We start from the raw sequence: 16,349 nt of genomic DNA on the forward strand, positions 1-16,349 counted from the left end.
CTGGGCTGATGGCTCAGAGCCTGGAGCCTGTTTCTGATTCTGTGTCTCCCTCTCTCTCTGCCCCTCCCCCGTTCATGCTCTGTCTCTCTCTGTCCCAAAAATAAATAAACGTTGAAAAAAAAAATTAAAAAAAAAAAAAGAATTAAAAAAAAATTTACTGATATGGCCCAGGCCCTGACAGTAGATAAATCACTATCCATAAGGCCTTGAGTCCTCCTCTTGCCAGCTGATAACACTTTAGTTAGTAGACCTAGGGAAATAGTCTCCATGTAGCTTCTCGAGGGTTTAGCCAAGAAAAATGATTTCTACCTCCACTGTATCGTTCTTTTGTTTCCTGTGTTCTGTGTTCCATCAGCATGGCTCCATCTACTTTTTATCTTTCAGAAATGTATCAAAATCTCCAGTCCGCTGAGGCCCCAAATGGTGAGGCAAACACATGTGCAGCCTCTCCTATCTTGAACTGGAAGCTCATCAAAACACTTAAAATTCCACAATAATTACACTTAATGTAATTATTAACATGTTAGGGTTCAGGTCTGCCATTTTATTTTGTTTTATTTATCATTTTTTTTTGAGAGAGAGAGAAAGACAGGGAGAGAGAGCACGTACATGCAGGGGAGGGGCAGAGGGAGAGGGAGAGAGAGAGTCTCAAGCAGCTGACTCGTGGCTCCATCTCATGACTGTGAGATCATGACCTGAGCTGAAAGTAAGAGTCAGATGCTTAACCAACTGAGCCACCCAGGCGCCCCCAGTCTGCCATTTTATTTGTTGCTTTCTGTTTGTTTCTCTGTTTTCTTTTTTCCTGACTTCCCATGGGCTAATTGAAGTTTCTAAAATTTTGTTTTGATTTATCTATAATGTTCTTAAGCATACTCTGTTTGTATAGTATTGTTATGGTTGCTCTAGGTATTACATGTGCGCAAAGCTGTCATAGACTATGGGCGCCAACATTCGGCCAGTTCAAGTGAAGAGTGGAAGCTTTGGCTTCCTCTCCATCCCTTTAGCCTCCTCTGTTTATAATATAATTGCGTTCAATGCTTCCGCCACACACATTCAGAATCCAGTGGGGTTGGACTCAGACTTTTCTGACACTACTTGGGTAGGGTTTGAGTATCTCATTATGACCTGGTGAGGGTGGGAGTTCAGGTCACCACTTGGCCTTTGCTGGCCTGGGTAGGGGTGAGGTCAGTTTTTCTGCCATGGTTGGCTGAAGTAGAGCCATTGCTGTTTAAACATTTTCTGTCTTGCTAGGCTGCCCTTTTCTTGGTCCTTTGGTTAAAGAAAATATACTTTACTTATGGCTTTCTTTGTTTTTTGTTTAGGTATCTGTCCATTGGTGTTTCTGGTTTGCCAGCTTTCTCTGCTCCATGTTTGAGATATTTGAGGCAAAAGGAAAATCTAGGGAACTCACCATGTGTCAGACCTTGGGTCTGTCCTTTTTTTTTTTTTTAATTTTTTTAATGTTTATTTACTTTTGAGAGAGAGAGAGAGAGAGAGAGAGAGTGCAGGGGAGGGGCAGAGAGAGAGGGAGACACAGAATCTGAAGCAGGCTCCAGGCTCTGAGCTGTCAGCCCAGAGCCTGACATGGGGCTCGAACTCACGAGCTATGAGATCATGACCTGAGCCAAAGTCAGACACTTAACCCACTGAGCCACCCAGGCACCCGGGTCTGTCTTTTTTTTTTTTTTTTTTTTTTTTTTTTTAGCCAATCTGCCATCTCTCTCTTATAATCTCTCTATATTTGTTTTATACATCATGTTCATGAGCTTTAGTTGTATTTAGTGGGAGGCACACAGAAAAGCATATCTACTCTATCTTCCTGGAAGTAGAAGTCTGCCGTATAGATTTTTATAACCTTTGGATGTTGACTTAAGTAAATATATTACCTATTAAAAATAATTAAATAAGAATAAAAATAACGCCATGGAAACAGGAAAATGTGGATTGGATCCTTTAAATAAGTAACGTAATAAATTAAGAAATCGATTAAGCAGGGCACATGGGTGACTCAGTTGGTTAACTGTCCAACTCTTGGTTTCGGCCCAGGTCATGATCTCATAGGTTCAAGCCCTGTGTTAGGCTTGGCACTGACAGTGTGGAGCCTGGTTGGGGTTCTCTCTCCTTTTCTCTCTTTCCCTTTGCCCTGTGCTCACTTGCTCTCTGCCTCTCTGAAAATAATAAACTTTAGGGGTTCAGTCGGTTGAGTATCTGACTTTGGCTCAGGTCATGATCTCGCACTTGACAATTCACAAAATGACAAAGAGAAGATTTTAAAGAGATCTGAAAAAGTCCATAAAAGCTCTGGAATTAAAAAGAAAATCAAAGTAATGCAAGGGGACAAATTTTCTCCCTTATCAAACAGGCTAACTATTAAAATTCGATGGCACTCTAAGTTAGCCAGAGTGTGAGAAATGGGTACTTTCACACATTGCTCTTGGTTGTGCGAACTGCTGCAACGTTTTTGGAGGATAATTTTACAACATACGTTAAGATTCCTAAAAACGTTTACTGGGTCTTTCCCAATTTTTTCAATTTTATTACTTTATCCTTAGGAAACACGAAAAAGATACGAGCAATGATTCAGTTTTCGTATGGTTCATGGCAGCCTTCCATATAATGGTAAAAATTAGACGCAATTTTAAAGCAAAACCCTTGGAAGCATTTACTAGGCATCAGGCCTTTCCTAAGCCTCGTCTACATATTAACCCATTGAATCCTTTCAAAAACCTATGAATCAAGTGTTGCTATCATTCTCATTTTGTAAATGAGGACAATTGAAAGAGGGATTAAGTCAATTGCTGGGATTTGAGTCAGTGCCTGAGTCCATAACTTCTCTGTCACATGAATATAATGGCTTGTTACACAGCCATTAAAATAATGTAAATGTTCGTATTTGAAATGTAAAAATATGTTCCAAATTGATTGTTAATGGAAAACTGGCAAGTTATGAAATAAGGCAATCTTATCGGAAAAATATAAGTGTAGATTTTCAATTGTTTTTTTATTTTTATTTATATTTCAAGAGAGACAGCATGAGTGGGGAGGGGCAGAGAGAGACTGAGACAGAATCTGAAGCAGGCTCCAGGCTCCGAGCTGTCAGCACAGAGCCCGATGCGGGGCTCAAACTCATGAGATCATGACCTGAACCAAAGTCAGATGCTTACCTGACTGAGCCACCCAGGTGCCCCAAGTGTAGATTTTTAAAGTGCAGCATCTAAGTATAAAAGATTCGTGTCAAAGGATTAATGGTTTTTTCCTTTATTTATTTTTATTATTTTTTAAAATATTTTTTTAAGTTTATTTACTGAGAGAACGAGCAGAGGAAGGGCAGAGAAAGATGGGGACAGAGGCTCTGAAGCGGGCTCTGTGCCAACAGCGGAGAGCCAGCAGAGATCAATGTGGGGCTTGAACTCCTAAACCGCGAGATCATGACCTGAGCTGAAGTTGGTCGCCTAACTGACTGAGCCACCAAGATGTCCCAATGGTTTTTCCTTTAGAGCTGTGGTGCCTTGGACCCATTTTCTTGTTGTATTATAGATACAATGATTTACCCAGTAATGATAAGTTGTGGTCAAACGCCAGATAAATTCACACTTACTGCTAGAGGTCTTTCCAAAGAAAAAGTGAATTTTCTCTAAATTTCTGTAACATTGGATGAATGGATGCATACTTCCTTCCAAAATTGTCTTAAGTATTTTAAAATTAAAAATTATGTTTTCAGGGGCGCCTGGGTGGCTCAGTCGGTTAAGCGTCCGACTTCAGCTCAGGTCACGATCTCGCGGTCCGTGGGTTCAAGCCCCGCGTCCGGCTCTGGGCTGATGGCTCAGAGCCTGGAGCCTGCTTCCGATTCTGTGTCTCCCTCTCTCTCTGCCCCTCCCCCATTCATGCTCTGTCTCTCTGTGTCTCAAAAATAAATAAATGTTAAAAAAAATTATGTTTTCATAAAGCTCTACAAAACTGATCTCATAATTGGAAACTGGGTTTGTCAGCCATAGAAACTGAGTAAATATGTTTTCCTTATAGTATTAGAGGCTTATTATTTAAAATTATCTTGGGGATCCTGGGTGGCTCACTAAGTTCAGCGTCCAACTCTTGATTATAGCTCAGGTCATGGTCCCTGGGTCATGGGACTGAGTCCTGCAATGGGCTCCATGCGAGCATGGGGTCTGCTTGGGATTCTCTCTCTCTCTCTCTCTCTCTCTCTCTCTCTCTCTCTCTCTCTCTCTCCGCCCCCCCCCCCCCCCGCTCTCTTTCTCTAAAAAATAAATAAAAATAAAATAAAATAATCTTAAAAATTGTGACTCCTCAGGCATTTCCTGGTTTTCTTTGCCTTCTTAGAAACTGAATTTATTTGTGGTTCTTTGCTCTCTCAACGTCTCTCCTCTGTAAGTGTTTCTCTCCTTCTTCATTGTTTTTATTCCTCACTGTCTGTCACTTCTTTTTTTTTTTTTATTTTTTATTTTTGGGACAGAGAGAGACAGAGCATAAACGGGGGAGGGGCAGAGAGAGAGGGAGACACAGAATCGGAAACAGGCTCCAGGCTCTGAGCCATCAGCCCAGAGCCTGACGCGGGGCTCGAACTCACGGACCGCGAGATCGTGACCTGGCTGAAGTCGGACGCTTAACCGACTGCACCACCCAGGCGCCCCTCCTCACTGTCTGTCACTTCTAAGAGACCTTAGGGAATGGAATGAAATCAGGGTAATTCTTTTTTGAGGCTGCCATAAACAAAGCAACCCAAGCAGAGTGATACAGGACAGGATGATCTTGAGAGTCCCCTGGGAAGGTGATTTAAGTCACTTACATGAGTAAAGGTAAAATGAACGAATACACGACACTCATGGACTCTCTCAAGATCCTTAAATATAATGCATCCCAGTGAGTGAAAAACCAAGGTAGCAAAAATGGAGTTGACGTTAAATCGCCTGTTGGGCCCCTACTTGTGTGAAGCGTCAACTGAAACAAGATGGAGCTTTATACTAACCACCACGGGGCCAACACTGCTAAAAACGAAAGTCAGAAATTAGTGTCATGCCAACACTTCTAATTTTAATCATAGCTCTGAATAGTTAAGAGCACACCCAGAAAATGACAGTGTATATCTAAGTCTGGGGTTTTTTGTGGTTAACATCTCCCTGACCCAACCTTAGATAGTGCAGGTGGTTCCTCTTCTTATGGGCACAATTCTAAATATGGTGTATACTTTCCAGAGGCTGTGGTTTGAGAGGAGAGTAATGATGGCTTCTTGTGTAATTACAGGTATGATGATGCAGCTTATGAGGAAAATACCCTTTGTGAATCTCTTAGTGTTTAATTAAGAGGGACTCCGTAGGGAAGACACGTAAAGGTTTAGAAGTCGTGTAACTATTTTCCTTCACCTGCAGTTTGTTTGATATTGGAGATGACATGCTCTTTCAGAAGGCAAGGCAACCATCTAGACACGTATTTTTTGTTACTTATAATGATAAGAAATGCACTGGCAAAGACGTTTTGTTTTTTAATCAGACGCTCTTGCCTGTGACTCTTTGTTACTGGTGTAGCTTCTGACCCTTCGTATATATAACGACTCAGTACTGAAAACTACGTGTTTCTACGGTCATCTATACCAAAGTAAAGGTTCATAAGTGCATGTATCTTGGTGAGTGTGCTACTTAAATCAACCTGAAACAAATACAAGAATGGTGACCTGACGTGCATGTGCTGTAAAGATTTGAACGTGCAAGGTCAGGCCAACCCTCCCCACGAGGAGGCGGGCTGTGGTTGAAGACATCAAGTGCCCTCCTCCGGGATCCCCACAGAGTGACGCACAGACCACGTTAAAAAGGAAACACCCACATCGGTGCTGCAAATCAGGGATGGGTAACAGGACCTTCAAAATACTGGTGAATTTCTGCCAGTCGTAATGGGAATGGGGGAGGCTGTTGGAAACTCTTAAAACAGGCCAGATCTTCCCTCTCGAGAATGAGTTTCTGAGTCAGCAGTACCAGGACACTAAGTGTGCACTCATTCTGGAGAGGCTCTGGGTCTCCACCCTGACACAAGAGGCAATACCAAGCTGTGAAGTGGTTTTCGGCTTTGCTCCTAGATCAGATCAGCCCCAGAGACAGAGCAGAGAGGGAGGGGAGGAGGATTTAAAGCTCTTTTCTAACAGGTAGCTAGAAATATGAGCATGAAGCTGCGGAGAGAGGATTGAGCTAAAGATAAAAATTTCAGCGTATTGTGGTATTTTTAGCCTTGCATGAGACGTCCGGATGAGATCACTAGAGGAGAAGATAGATAAGAGAGAGACGCTGCCCAAGGATTGGGCGGAGGCGTGTTCCAATATTCAGAGGCTGGGAAAAGACGGAGGAAAGGCAAAAACAACAAAGGAGATTAAGGAGGAGCAGGTAATTTCTGAGCTATTAAAATGATTCCAGGAAGGCTTCTTGGTCAAAATGGTAGGCCTGAGCCTTTTCCTTTCACCCCAAGATTTCACTGATGTGACAGTAAAGGTATGTGAATAAGAATAAATGTATATACATGCTGAGACCGACCTAACTGCCATCATTTTGAATATTCGGAAAGCAGAAGGTATCTAACGCTCTTACTCGTGAATAACGCAGGCGCAGGAAACCGCAAAGTGCAGCCTGCAGTACACGAGGGCCAGCTGTCAGGAGAGGTGGGAAGTGATTTCACCAGAGTAGACAGAGAGTCCGGGCTCTGAGTCAGCAGATACAGAGAGCAGGGATGGGCTGTGGGTTGTCTATCAGGGTGGTTGACTCGAGGCTCGCACATAGAACAGGTGGACTGACAGGCTTTGCCACCAGCTGGAGCCCCCGGAAATGCTTTCTGAATGGACTGGAAGATTTGCCTGGTAGGGAAGCAGAGTAGAATATGGGAAGAATCTCAGACTCTCACCGGGGATAAGAGGGGTGAAGGAAAAACCGCCCCCTCCAGGAGTGAGACATACTGAAGTATTCAATCCACAGAGTAGAGGCTTTTCATCACTTTGGCAACTGTGGGAGTGCTCACTCGGCCTGCTTCTGCTCTCCCCACAAACCACATACTCAGAGCCCATAGGTGCAGCCATCCCATTGAAGAGAGGCCTGCTGCACAAACAGACCAACAAATCTGCAGCAGAAGCCCACTCCCGCTCCCCATATGAATCAAAGCAACTCTTCTTTGTAATTCTCTATGTTAAATCAGTGACATTTGTGGAAAACAAAAGCATGAGAGAAGAGAGGCAGAAGAAAGGAAGAAAAAAAATAACAGAAGAGAACTTAAAAACTTGGTGATATTTTAAATGATATATTATTTATAAAAAAGAATGCATATTAAAATGCATTATAACATTAAAATTGAATATCATTTCTTTAGCAATGCATATTTACATAATCACATTATTACAGATATTGTTCCTTTTCTTCATGATTAGAAGCAACCTATTGTCAATACTCAAATCTTAATGTGTTGCAGAACCAAATGCAAATATAGAAACAGGGGTATAGCTGACAGCATGCAGCAATATAAATATATATATTTAAAAATTTTTTTAACATTTATTTATTTTTGAGAGACAGAGAGAGACAGAGCATGAGCAGGGGAGGGGCAGAGAGAGAGGGAGGGAGACACAGAATCCAAAGCAGGCTCCAGGCTCCGAGCTATCAGCACAGAGCCCGACGCGGGGCTTTAACTCACAAATAAGGAGATCGTGACCTGAGCCGAAGTTGGACACTTCACCAACTGAGCCACCCAGGCGCCCCTGTGTAAGTATATTTTTAAAAATATAACGATAAGAGGGGCGCCTGGGTGGCTCAGTCAGTTGAACGACTGACTTTGGCTCAGGTCATGATCTCACAGTTTGTGAGTTCAAGCCCCGCGTCAGGCTCTGGGCTGACAGCTCAGAGCCTGGAGCCTGCTTTGGATTCTGTGTCTCCCTCTCTCTCTCTTTCTCTCTGCCCCTCCCCCACTCATGCTCTGTCTCGCTCTGTCTCAGAAATAAATGAACATAAATTTTTTAAAAATATAATAATAAGCAATATAAGTGATAATAAGTTAATTAACATATCTCAGAAATTCGAGAGGAGTTTGAATAAAAGTACTCTGAACTGCCCATCTTTTAGGAAGGGAGCTATTACATAGCTTTTCTAATTGATCAATTCAGGAAGAATATTTGTTATAAAGTAAGTGTATTTATTAGAATTGCAGTGATAATCACCAGAAGAACTGAAACCAGAAATAGGTAAAGTGGTTTGCACTTAAGCTAGGACTAGAGATGAATTGGATGAAGGGATATTTAAATTTATTTGTACCCTTCTTAGGAGTGTTTAAAAAAAACAGGTGTGCGTATTGCTATTATTAATAAGTAACCATTATTTTATTTTACTTTTAATATTTAAAGTTTATTTTGAGAGAGAGAGGGAGAGAGAAAGCAGGGGAGGGGCAGAGAGAGAGCGAGAAAGAATCTGAAGCAGGCCCTGCACTGACAGCACGGAGCCCAATGCGGGACTTGAATTCATGAACCATGAGATCATGACCTAAGCCGAAACAAAGAGTTGGAGGCTTAACCAACTAAGCCACCTGGGCGCCCCAAGCATTATTTTAAAATAAACCAACCAGGATCATAGAGGAAGAAACTCCTAAGTTTTTGAAACTATCATAATGCTAATACCAAATTCTAACAAAGAAGAAAATGGTAAACTTTTAATTTTATGAATTTATAAATATGGATGCAAATAAATGTTAATAAAACAGGTTTGGTAGTAAATTAAAAGTTTAATGTGACACATCCAAAGAGAGTTTATTCCCAGAACATAAGGATATTTCAACATTTGGAAATCAATTCATACATTTCTACTTATTAACAGATTAATGAAGGAAAAAGCCACAATTATCTCAAAAGACTGAAAATTCACCCTTCTTTCCTGTTTAATAAATTCTTATAGTAAAAGACAAATAGAAGTATATATTTTTGACATGATAAAAGTGGTTAAAATGTGTATGACAAATTTTAGCTCCTTAATATTTAAAGTGCTTTTTACAAAGCAATAAGAAAAAAGATACACCAAATAGAAAAATAATAGAAGAAGGCAAATCACAGAGTAAATCAATTGTCCCCAAAACATTAAAAATATATTCAATCTTATCTCATTTAAATAAATATAAGCATAAGCTACAAAATAGAATTTTAAGCTATTATACTGGCAAGTATTAAAATGCTCAGTATTGGAGAATTTGAAAGAAACAGGCTCATCTCTCATCTAGTTGGAAGATGTGTATATTGATAAATTAATTCTGGAAGATAATTTGTCAACATATTCAAAAGTATTAAAAGGGTATAGATAATCTTTGTTCTAGAAATTACATTTCTAGAAGTTGTATCTAAAGAAATCACTTGAAATAGATATTTACAAAAGTTAGCAAGAAGATTAATAATCAAAATATTGTATTTATAATGAAAAATAAAAATAAATGTCCAACAATGGAGTAATAGTTAAATATTATAGGTCCGTATGATGGAATATTTTTCAACCACCAAAAATGATGAGGCACATGAATACTTCTTGATATGTTGATGATTCATTCAGTGAAAAAACAAAGCTCAAAAGAATATAACAGTATGATCTGGTTTTCATTTAAAATGATTGTCTATCTCTATCTATCTATCTATCATTTATCTATTTGCCTACCTACCTATACACTTATCTGAAAACAGCTGGAACTTTATTTATCATGCTGTTAATGTTAGTTACCACTGGTTGGTGTTTTTTCATTTTCCCCATTATTTTACACTATGTGTTGTTATTGCATATTATTGCTTATTTTCTTTTCAAAAGATTATGTATTGCTTGTGCAATAAAGTATTGCTTGTGCAATAAAAAAGTAAATGCTATTTTAAGGTAAAAGCATGTATATATTTTCCCTTTTGTGTAAAGTATGACAACGTTTCAATATTTGTTTTACAAAATGACTCTTGCAAGTCAATTAGAGAAAAGAACAACACAGCAGAAAAACAGGCTATAGATGATTCCCAAAGTAAAAACTATGAGTGACCTAGGAACAAGAAAAATTCAACTTCACTAGTAATTTAAAGCATAAAATCAAAAGGAGATCATCTTTTTCTATCACCAAATAGACAAGTCTTCTAAAAAAAATAAGAGAATTAATTGTCTGTGACAGTAAATTTTTAGGGCTACGAGATCTCTTGTACAATGCAGATGGGAACAATATTTCTAGAGAATATGATAATACCTAACAAAAGCCTTAATGTTGTGCATGCCATTTGGCCCAGACAGTCCCTTTCTCACAATTTCCATAAAGAGATAATTACGCACACATGCAAATAAGGACGATCATCACAATATTGTTTGTAATAGTGAAAATTAGAAAAACTCAAATGTCCAAAAATAAATTAACTAAATTATGGTAATATCCATAACATGGAACCTTATTCAGAAATTAAATTGGACTTCTAGAAGAATAGCTAATGACATGGAACAAACAGTTTATAATACACTGTAAAGTGGAGAGAAGTGTTCGTTTTCTGCTTCATTACAGAACCAGGGAATATGTTCCTTTGGTGCCACATGCATTACCCCGGTATTCTTGTTACATTTGATATTCGACCACTTAACACAGCTTGTTGGTGCCTGTTCTGACGCTTGATAACAATGGTACTGTGAATGTCTCTCTCTTGTCTCTCCTTATAAATTTATACAGTGATTTTACAATGGGAAAGATCTGTATCTAACAAAGAAAACAGTACTGGTAAGTAACGGGTCCATGTTCCTAAGATACAGAACCTGAAGGTGAGCACTAAGGAAATAAGGTAGTGACCTTAACATAACCTGGAAATGCACTTAGAACTGACAAAAAAGTAAACACGCCGTTTATTTGACTTTGTGACTGAATCAGCAATCCCCAAATATACTCTTTTTGCTATTCAGGACTTGGAGAGACAATTAATAGTATAAGGGCTATAAGGTGTCCTTAGAAACTATGTACGAATTCCAAATCCCGTCCATATAGTCATCGAGATTCAGTTGTTCCCTCTGTACTCATCTGAAGCACCATAGTGTCGTGGTTGAGAGCTCAGCCTCTTTTGGTCATAAACCAGGCTCTGTTGCTCTATGTGTTTGGGTCAGTTACATAATCTCGCTTTGCCTGTGTACTCACATAAAAATGGGCATGATGATAGTACGGACATCACAGGGATAGTGTGCTATTAAAGTTACTATACTTAGAGACCTTTGAATATACATGGTAAGCATTCATTAAGTACTAGCTGATGGTATTTTTATTACTACCATTATTATAATGGGATTTTTGCTGATTTTTCAGTTACTGCAAGTATTTAAGAAAATCGAATGGTTTCCCTAATGCTTGCTTGCTTAGTAACTCACTCATTCTCTCACTCTATTTCCCTATATCTCTGCACTTTGTTTGCTTTGGGATCTTGAATACCAGAGCCCCCAAAAACACACAGAGAATCCATGAGGCTGTAGAGGCCGCAAAGAAGAGTCAGGAAAGTTAAGGGCAGTTATTCAGTGGCAGGGAGGGAAACAGAATAGCTCGAAGTGGTGAACAACAGAACCAGAGCTTGGACACCCGGTTCTGAGATGGGATGCCTGCAGCACGAGCCATACGCTGGGTACTCGGAGTTCCTGTCCTGACTCTGATTTTCTTTGGGGTAGCTTTTCTGATTGGCTTGGCTTCCATGTCTTTCTTTTATAATAAAACTTTCTCAGGGGCGCCTGGGTGGCTCCGTCGGTTAAGCGTCGGACGTGGGCTCAGGTCATGATCTCACGGCTCGTGACTTCGAGCCCCGCGATGGGCTCTGTGCTGGCAGCTCGGGGCCTGGAGCCTGCTTTGGATTCCGTGTCTCCCTCTCTCTCTGCCCCTCCTCTGCTCAGGCTCTCTGCCTTTCTCTCAAAAATAAATGAAAAAAATTATATAATAAAACTTTCTCAGCTGAGGAAATGTGAGGACTTCTTTGAAGCTTGCACAACATATATGACACGCACGTATGCGATGGATATCCACACAAAAGATCCACACTGGATGCTGGACCTCTCCAGCTTTTCTGCTTTGTTGGCCGCTTGGCCTTTTGTTATGGACTCGGGCTGCAACATTATTCTTCAGCCAGCCCTTTGGATGACTGTCTCAATTTTGGACTTACAATCATGACTTTTATCTAAAGCACCTCTCTAGGTCTCAGTCCTGAGCTCTGACTTCTCTGTTATATGAATCAGAATTGTGAATAAGCATGTCCTCATGCTGTCATAGCAATGGAATCTGCTTGGGCCGGAAATGGAAGGAAGGTTGTGATAGAATCTGTAATAGTCAGATGGGCTGGAAGGAAAGGTACATGAGCAGGAAGGAGGGTTTTAAAAAGTAAAATTGATAGAATATCAGGGAGGAAGGAGTGGGTAAAATCCAGGGTAATTTCTGATGCTTTTGTCTAGATTGCATGGAGGGACTATGAACAAGAAATGGCAGGTTTTCCAGCAAAGACAAGTTGTTGCATGAAAGAAAATTTGATTTCAGTTGGATTCTTCCAGCAGACAGCTGAAAATTTCCTTTTAAAAATTCATTGCCCTAACTACCAATTAGTTTGAATTAAAGTAAGTTGGTCTACAGTAGATTGTAATTTTCTCTTCCCTGTTTATTTGCTTTCCAGGAGTATTTGGGTTCACATCATTTCAGAAATGAATTCATTTTATTCATGTTGACCTTAGAAAAACATATATCATGGGGGGGGGGGTCCTCTCAAAAATCTGTGCATCAGGGATCTGAATTCGAGAGGGTTTTTATCTCTTAAACAATCATAAAATGTAACAAGACAGGGTTAATAGTCCTACAAAAAAGTTGGTAACCAACACTATATTAATGCTATTGCCTGTGGAATTGTTTTCTAGAAAGAAAAAAATATCAAAGTGCACAAAAACATCAAGTTTGAAATAACTTAGAGCCATAAGACCATCTTGAGAAACCTCCTAAACCATAGGAGATTTAATAGACTGTGGCAATACATTAGTGGATGACAAATTTGAAATGTGTAGCTTCAGAAGCAAGTACAGAGGAAAATAGTATTACTTTGCAAAACTTATATACACATTAGTCTACGGTGTTAGTTTAAAAGTTATTATTTCTGCCTGGGTATTCATTGTATATATGAGATGAAAAGAAAAAAAATAAATAACCAAAACAGGACATAAAGCCCTGCAAAGTGAAAGAAATAAAATGAAAGCAAAGATACAGAGAAAATTTTCAAAGAAAAAGATAAATACAAAAACGTATTTCAGAAAAACTGTAGGAATAAAATAAGCAGATGAAATTTAGGACAAGTGCCCACAAAGGAAAAACTTCCAAAGGAGAAGAAGCATAAAGACAGAAAAGGAAATTAAAAATCACAGTGGGGATATGGCCTTACCGATTTATCATTTTATTCCTTAGAAGCCCTCTATCAGTAAAGTATAACCACAACTCTCGAGAACACAAACAAATATAAAATTATGCACAAATGCAAGAAAGAAATTCAATTAAAAAAACAAAACAAAAACAACCAGCACCCGTCATCTTTGGGTGGGAGACAAAGAATGGTTTTTTCTTCCTAGTGTTCTGTATTTTACCTAAGTGTCTTACAGAAAGATATACTACTTTCATATGGACAGGAGTAAACTCTATTGAAAATGAAGCTCTGTATCACATTTCATATTAAAATTTAATCCAGCAGAGTCTCACTCTGCTGCCAGGCGAGTCAGGAACTGAAGAGGATGCTCTGCTTCCCCGTAAACCATGTCCTAGTCAGCCTTTCCAAGTTGGAGTGGTCTACGGGATGAGCTCTGCACTTTGCTCTTGGTGAGAAACTGACCTCCCCGCTACTCGCGCGTGGTGCTAGCCGCGCCGGTACTCGCGCGTATCCGTCCGCCGTGCTGTCGTCCAGGTGGGAGAAGCGGCTCGGATTCCTGCAGCTTCCTGAGCCAGGCCTGCGGTGCGTGCCCCGTAGCGTCCCCGCGCTCAGACGCCCACCGTCCCCTCCGCTCTCTCGCACATCCGCTGCAGAATTCGGTGAATGCTGGGGAAGCTGGGTCTGTCGGCGGGCAGCTTGCTCCAGCACAGGCGCATCAGGTTGTACAGCTCCAGGGGGCAGTCCTCGGGCCGGGACAGGATGTGGCCGTCGCGCACGTAGTAGATGACCTCCTCGTGGGCCATGCCGTAGTAGGGCTGCAGGCCGTAGGAGAAGATCTCCCACAGGACCACGCCGTAGGCCCACACGTCCGACTCGGTGGTGTAGCGGTTGTAGAAGATGGACTCGGGGGGCATCCAGCGGATGGGGATGGCGTCGTTCTCGTTAGCTTTGTAGTAGTCCGCGGAGTAGATGTTCCTGGAGAGGCCGAAGTCGGCGATTTTCACCACCATGTTCTCGCCCACCAGGCAGTTCCTGGTGGCCAGGTCCCGGTGCACGAACTTGCGCTCCGAGAGGTAAGCCATGCCGGCGGCCACCTGCCTGGCGATGCACAGCTGCTCCGCGCAGGACAGCGGTGGCGGGGCCGGGCTGGCGGCCTGGGCCCTCCCGGACAGGTCGCTGTGACTGAGGCTGCACACGGGGTGCGGGGACATGCTGCGGAGGAACTCGTTGAGGTCGCCGTAGGCCATGTATTCAAAGAGCAGGCACATGGGCTTCCCGACGGCGCACACGCCTGCAACCGAAATCACGGCCCTCGTTAGGGTGGGTGTCTCAAGTGACACGGGGGAAAGAGTGCTCCCAAAGCACTTGGTGGCCACATTAGAAAATAGGGGCCCCGCTATTCTGTGGACGGCATCGCACTCGAACCCTGACCCCATTTGTTTGGGTGTCAACGTCTGCCTATTTGCCTTTTAAGATTCAGCTTATCCATCACTCCTGCTAAGTGCCTCCACTGTAGACACTGCCTGTTACCAGATTTGCCTTCTATCAGCCTTTAGCGGAGGACCTACCGTCCCGTGACAATCGTCCATTTGTTTGAGGTTTCTCCTCCAACATTTTAGCGCTCTGAAAGCAGAAGTCATGTCTTACTCTTTTTTTAAATCCCACACACCTACCACGTGTGCGGCACAGCAAGTACTCGGTACTTGTTTGCCGAGTGAACTTGCAAATGGCGCTTGCTTTGAGCATGTAAGCTACTTACTCTTCCCGCACTTTCTATGGGGAAGGATGGTAAAGAAGATGTATGGGATTTGGAAAGGATAACACAATCCAAAATCTTAGGTAAAGTGCTCAGTAAAATTTTTCAAAACTTAGCTTTTAGGATGTTCATTCTAGAAAGAAAAAAGATGTTAACATAAATGGAGTCTGAGGGTTAGTGCCAGGAGGACATGTGCAAAAGTTAAATTCTTGCTGTATTTGAGAGGGAAATAGGACACCTTGAAATATTAGATCATTTGGGTGCAATTTCACATCACTGTAAAAATAGATTATTAGACCTATTATTCTTTTTTTCAGGCAAAAATTAGAAGTCTCTGTTCAAAAAGGAAGAGAAATAATGAATGCTATTATCTTGGCTTATTTATATTGGCCTTGTTTTTAATTCCAGGGATTTAGCAATCAGTATATTTATACATTCTAGAGAGAAAATTAAATGACAACATACTTCTCTGAGTAATTAAAAAAAAAAAAGCAATGTTTTGAACTGAGGTTATTTAACGTAACGTTCCACTCCTTGGTGCAGAAAATATATGGGAAGGAACAGGGATGGCTCACTGACAAAGAAGTGAAGGAAAAAAGCACAAACGTAGGGGTAAAGGAGGAAAACTTGGGAAGCTTCTGTTTGGGGGCTGCAATGCATTTCTTCATTTCTCTAGTCATACCTAAGAGTTTCACAATGTTAGGGTTATCAAATTCTGCCATGAGGGCTGCCTCCCTCTGAAAGTCAGCTTGCATGTCTGCTGAGGCTTCTTCTTTGAGCATCTTCACTGCCACCATTGTGAAAGGTTCATAGGGAAGTAAGCCCGGAGCCCTGAGAGATACATTTGTTTAGAAAGAAATCAAAGATCGGGAACACCATCTACCCACATTAATCTACCCACATTCATATACATTCCCTCCATTTTTGCAGCCTTTCCCAGAGCCACAGAATCAGAGTAAGATGCCAACAGTAGATCGTACTTAAAACTCCTTGACTCCAATTAATAAAAATCACTGGGACTATTTTCAACACAGATTAAGTTTGAAAAATGCATTATTTGTACATTTCAGGAATTCTAAAGTACACAGATCCAATGAGATTGTCATTACCATCCTAAACCCTTAATGTCTGGCCAGACTCGAAATTCCTGGAAGGCAGGGACCATGGCTTATTCTTTATATCCCTCTAAAGCCTCAAATGGTG

General features: G+C 41.1%; 1 protein-coding gene across 1 annotated transcript in view; it reads right to left on the reverse strand.

Moving 5' to 3' along the window:
• Positions 1–13,314: 13,314 nt before the first annotated feature.
• Positions 13,315–16,349, reverse strand: part of MUSK (muscle associated receptor tyrosine kinase) — a 92,803-nt gene continuing 89,768 nt past the window's right edge. Inside the window, exons 14-15 of the mRNA XM_047830383.1 lie at positions 15,829–15,977; positions 13,315–14,681 (exon numbers count right to left, since the gene is read on the reverse strand). Coding sequence (XP_047686339.1) covers positions 13,999–14,681; positions 15,829–15,977 — 832 coding nt within the window. The 3' untranslated portion in view covers positions 13,315–13,998. The remainder of the gene's footprint in view (positions 14,682–15,828; positions 15,978–16,349) is intronic.

The sequence above is a fragment of the Prionailurus viverrinus genome, chromosome D4 (assembly GCF_022837055.1).
Source record: "Prionailurus viverrinus isolate Anna chromosome D4, UM_Priviv_1.0, whole genome shotgun sequence".
NCBI classification, from domain to species: Eukaryota; Metazoa; Chordata; class Mammalia; order Carnivora; family Felidae; genus Prionailurus; species Prionailurus viverrinus.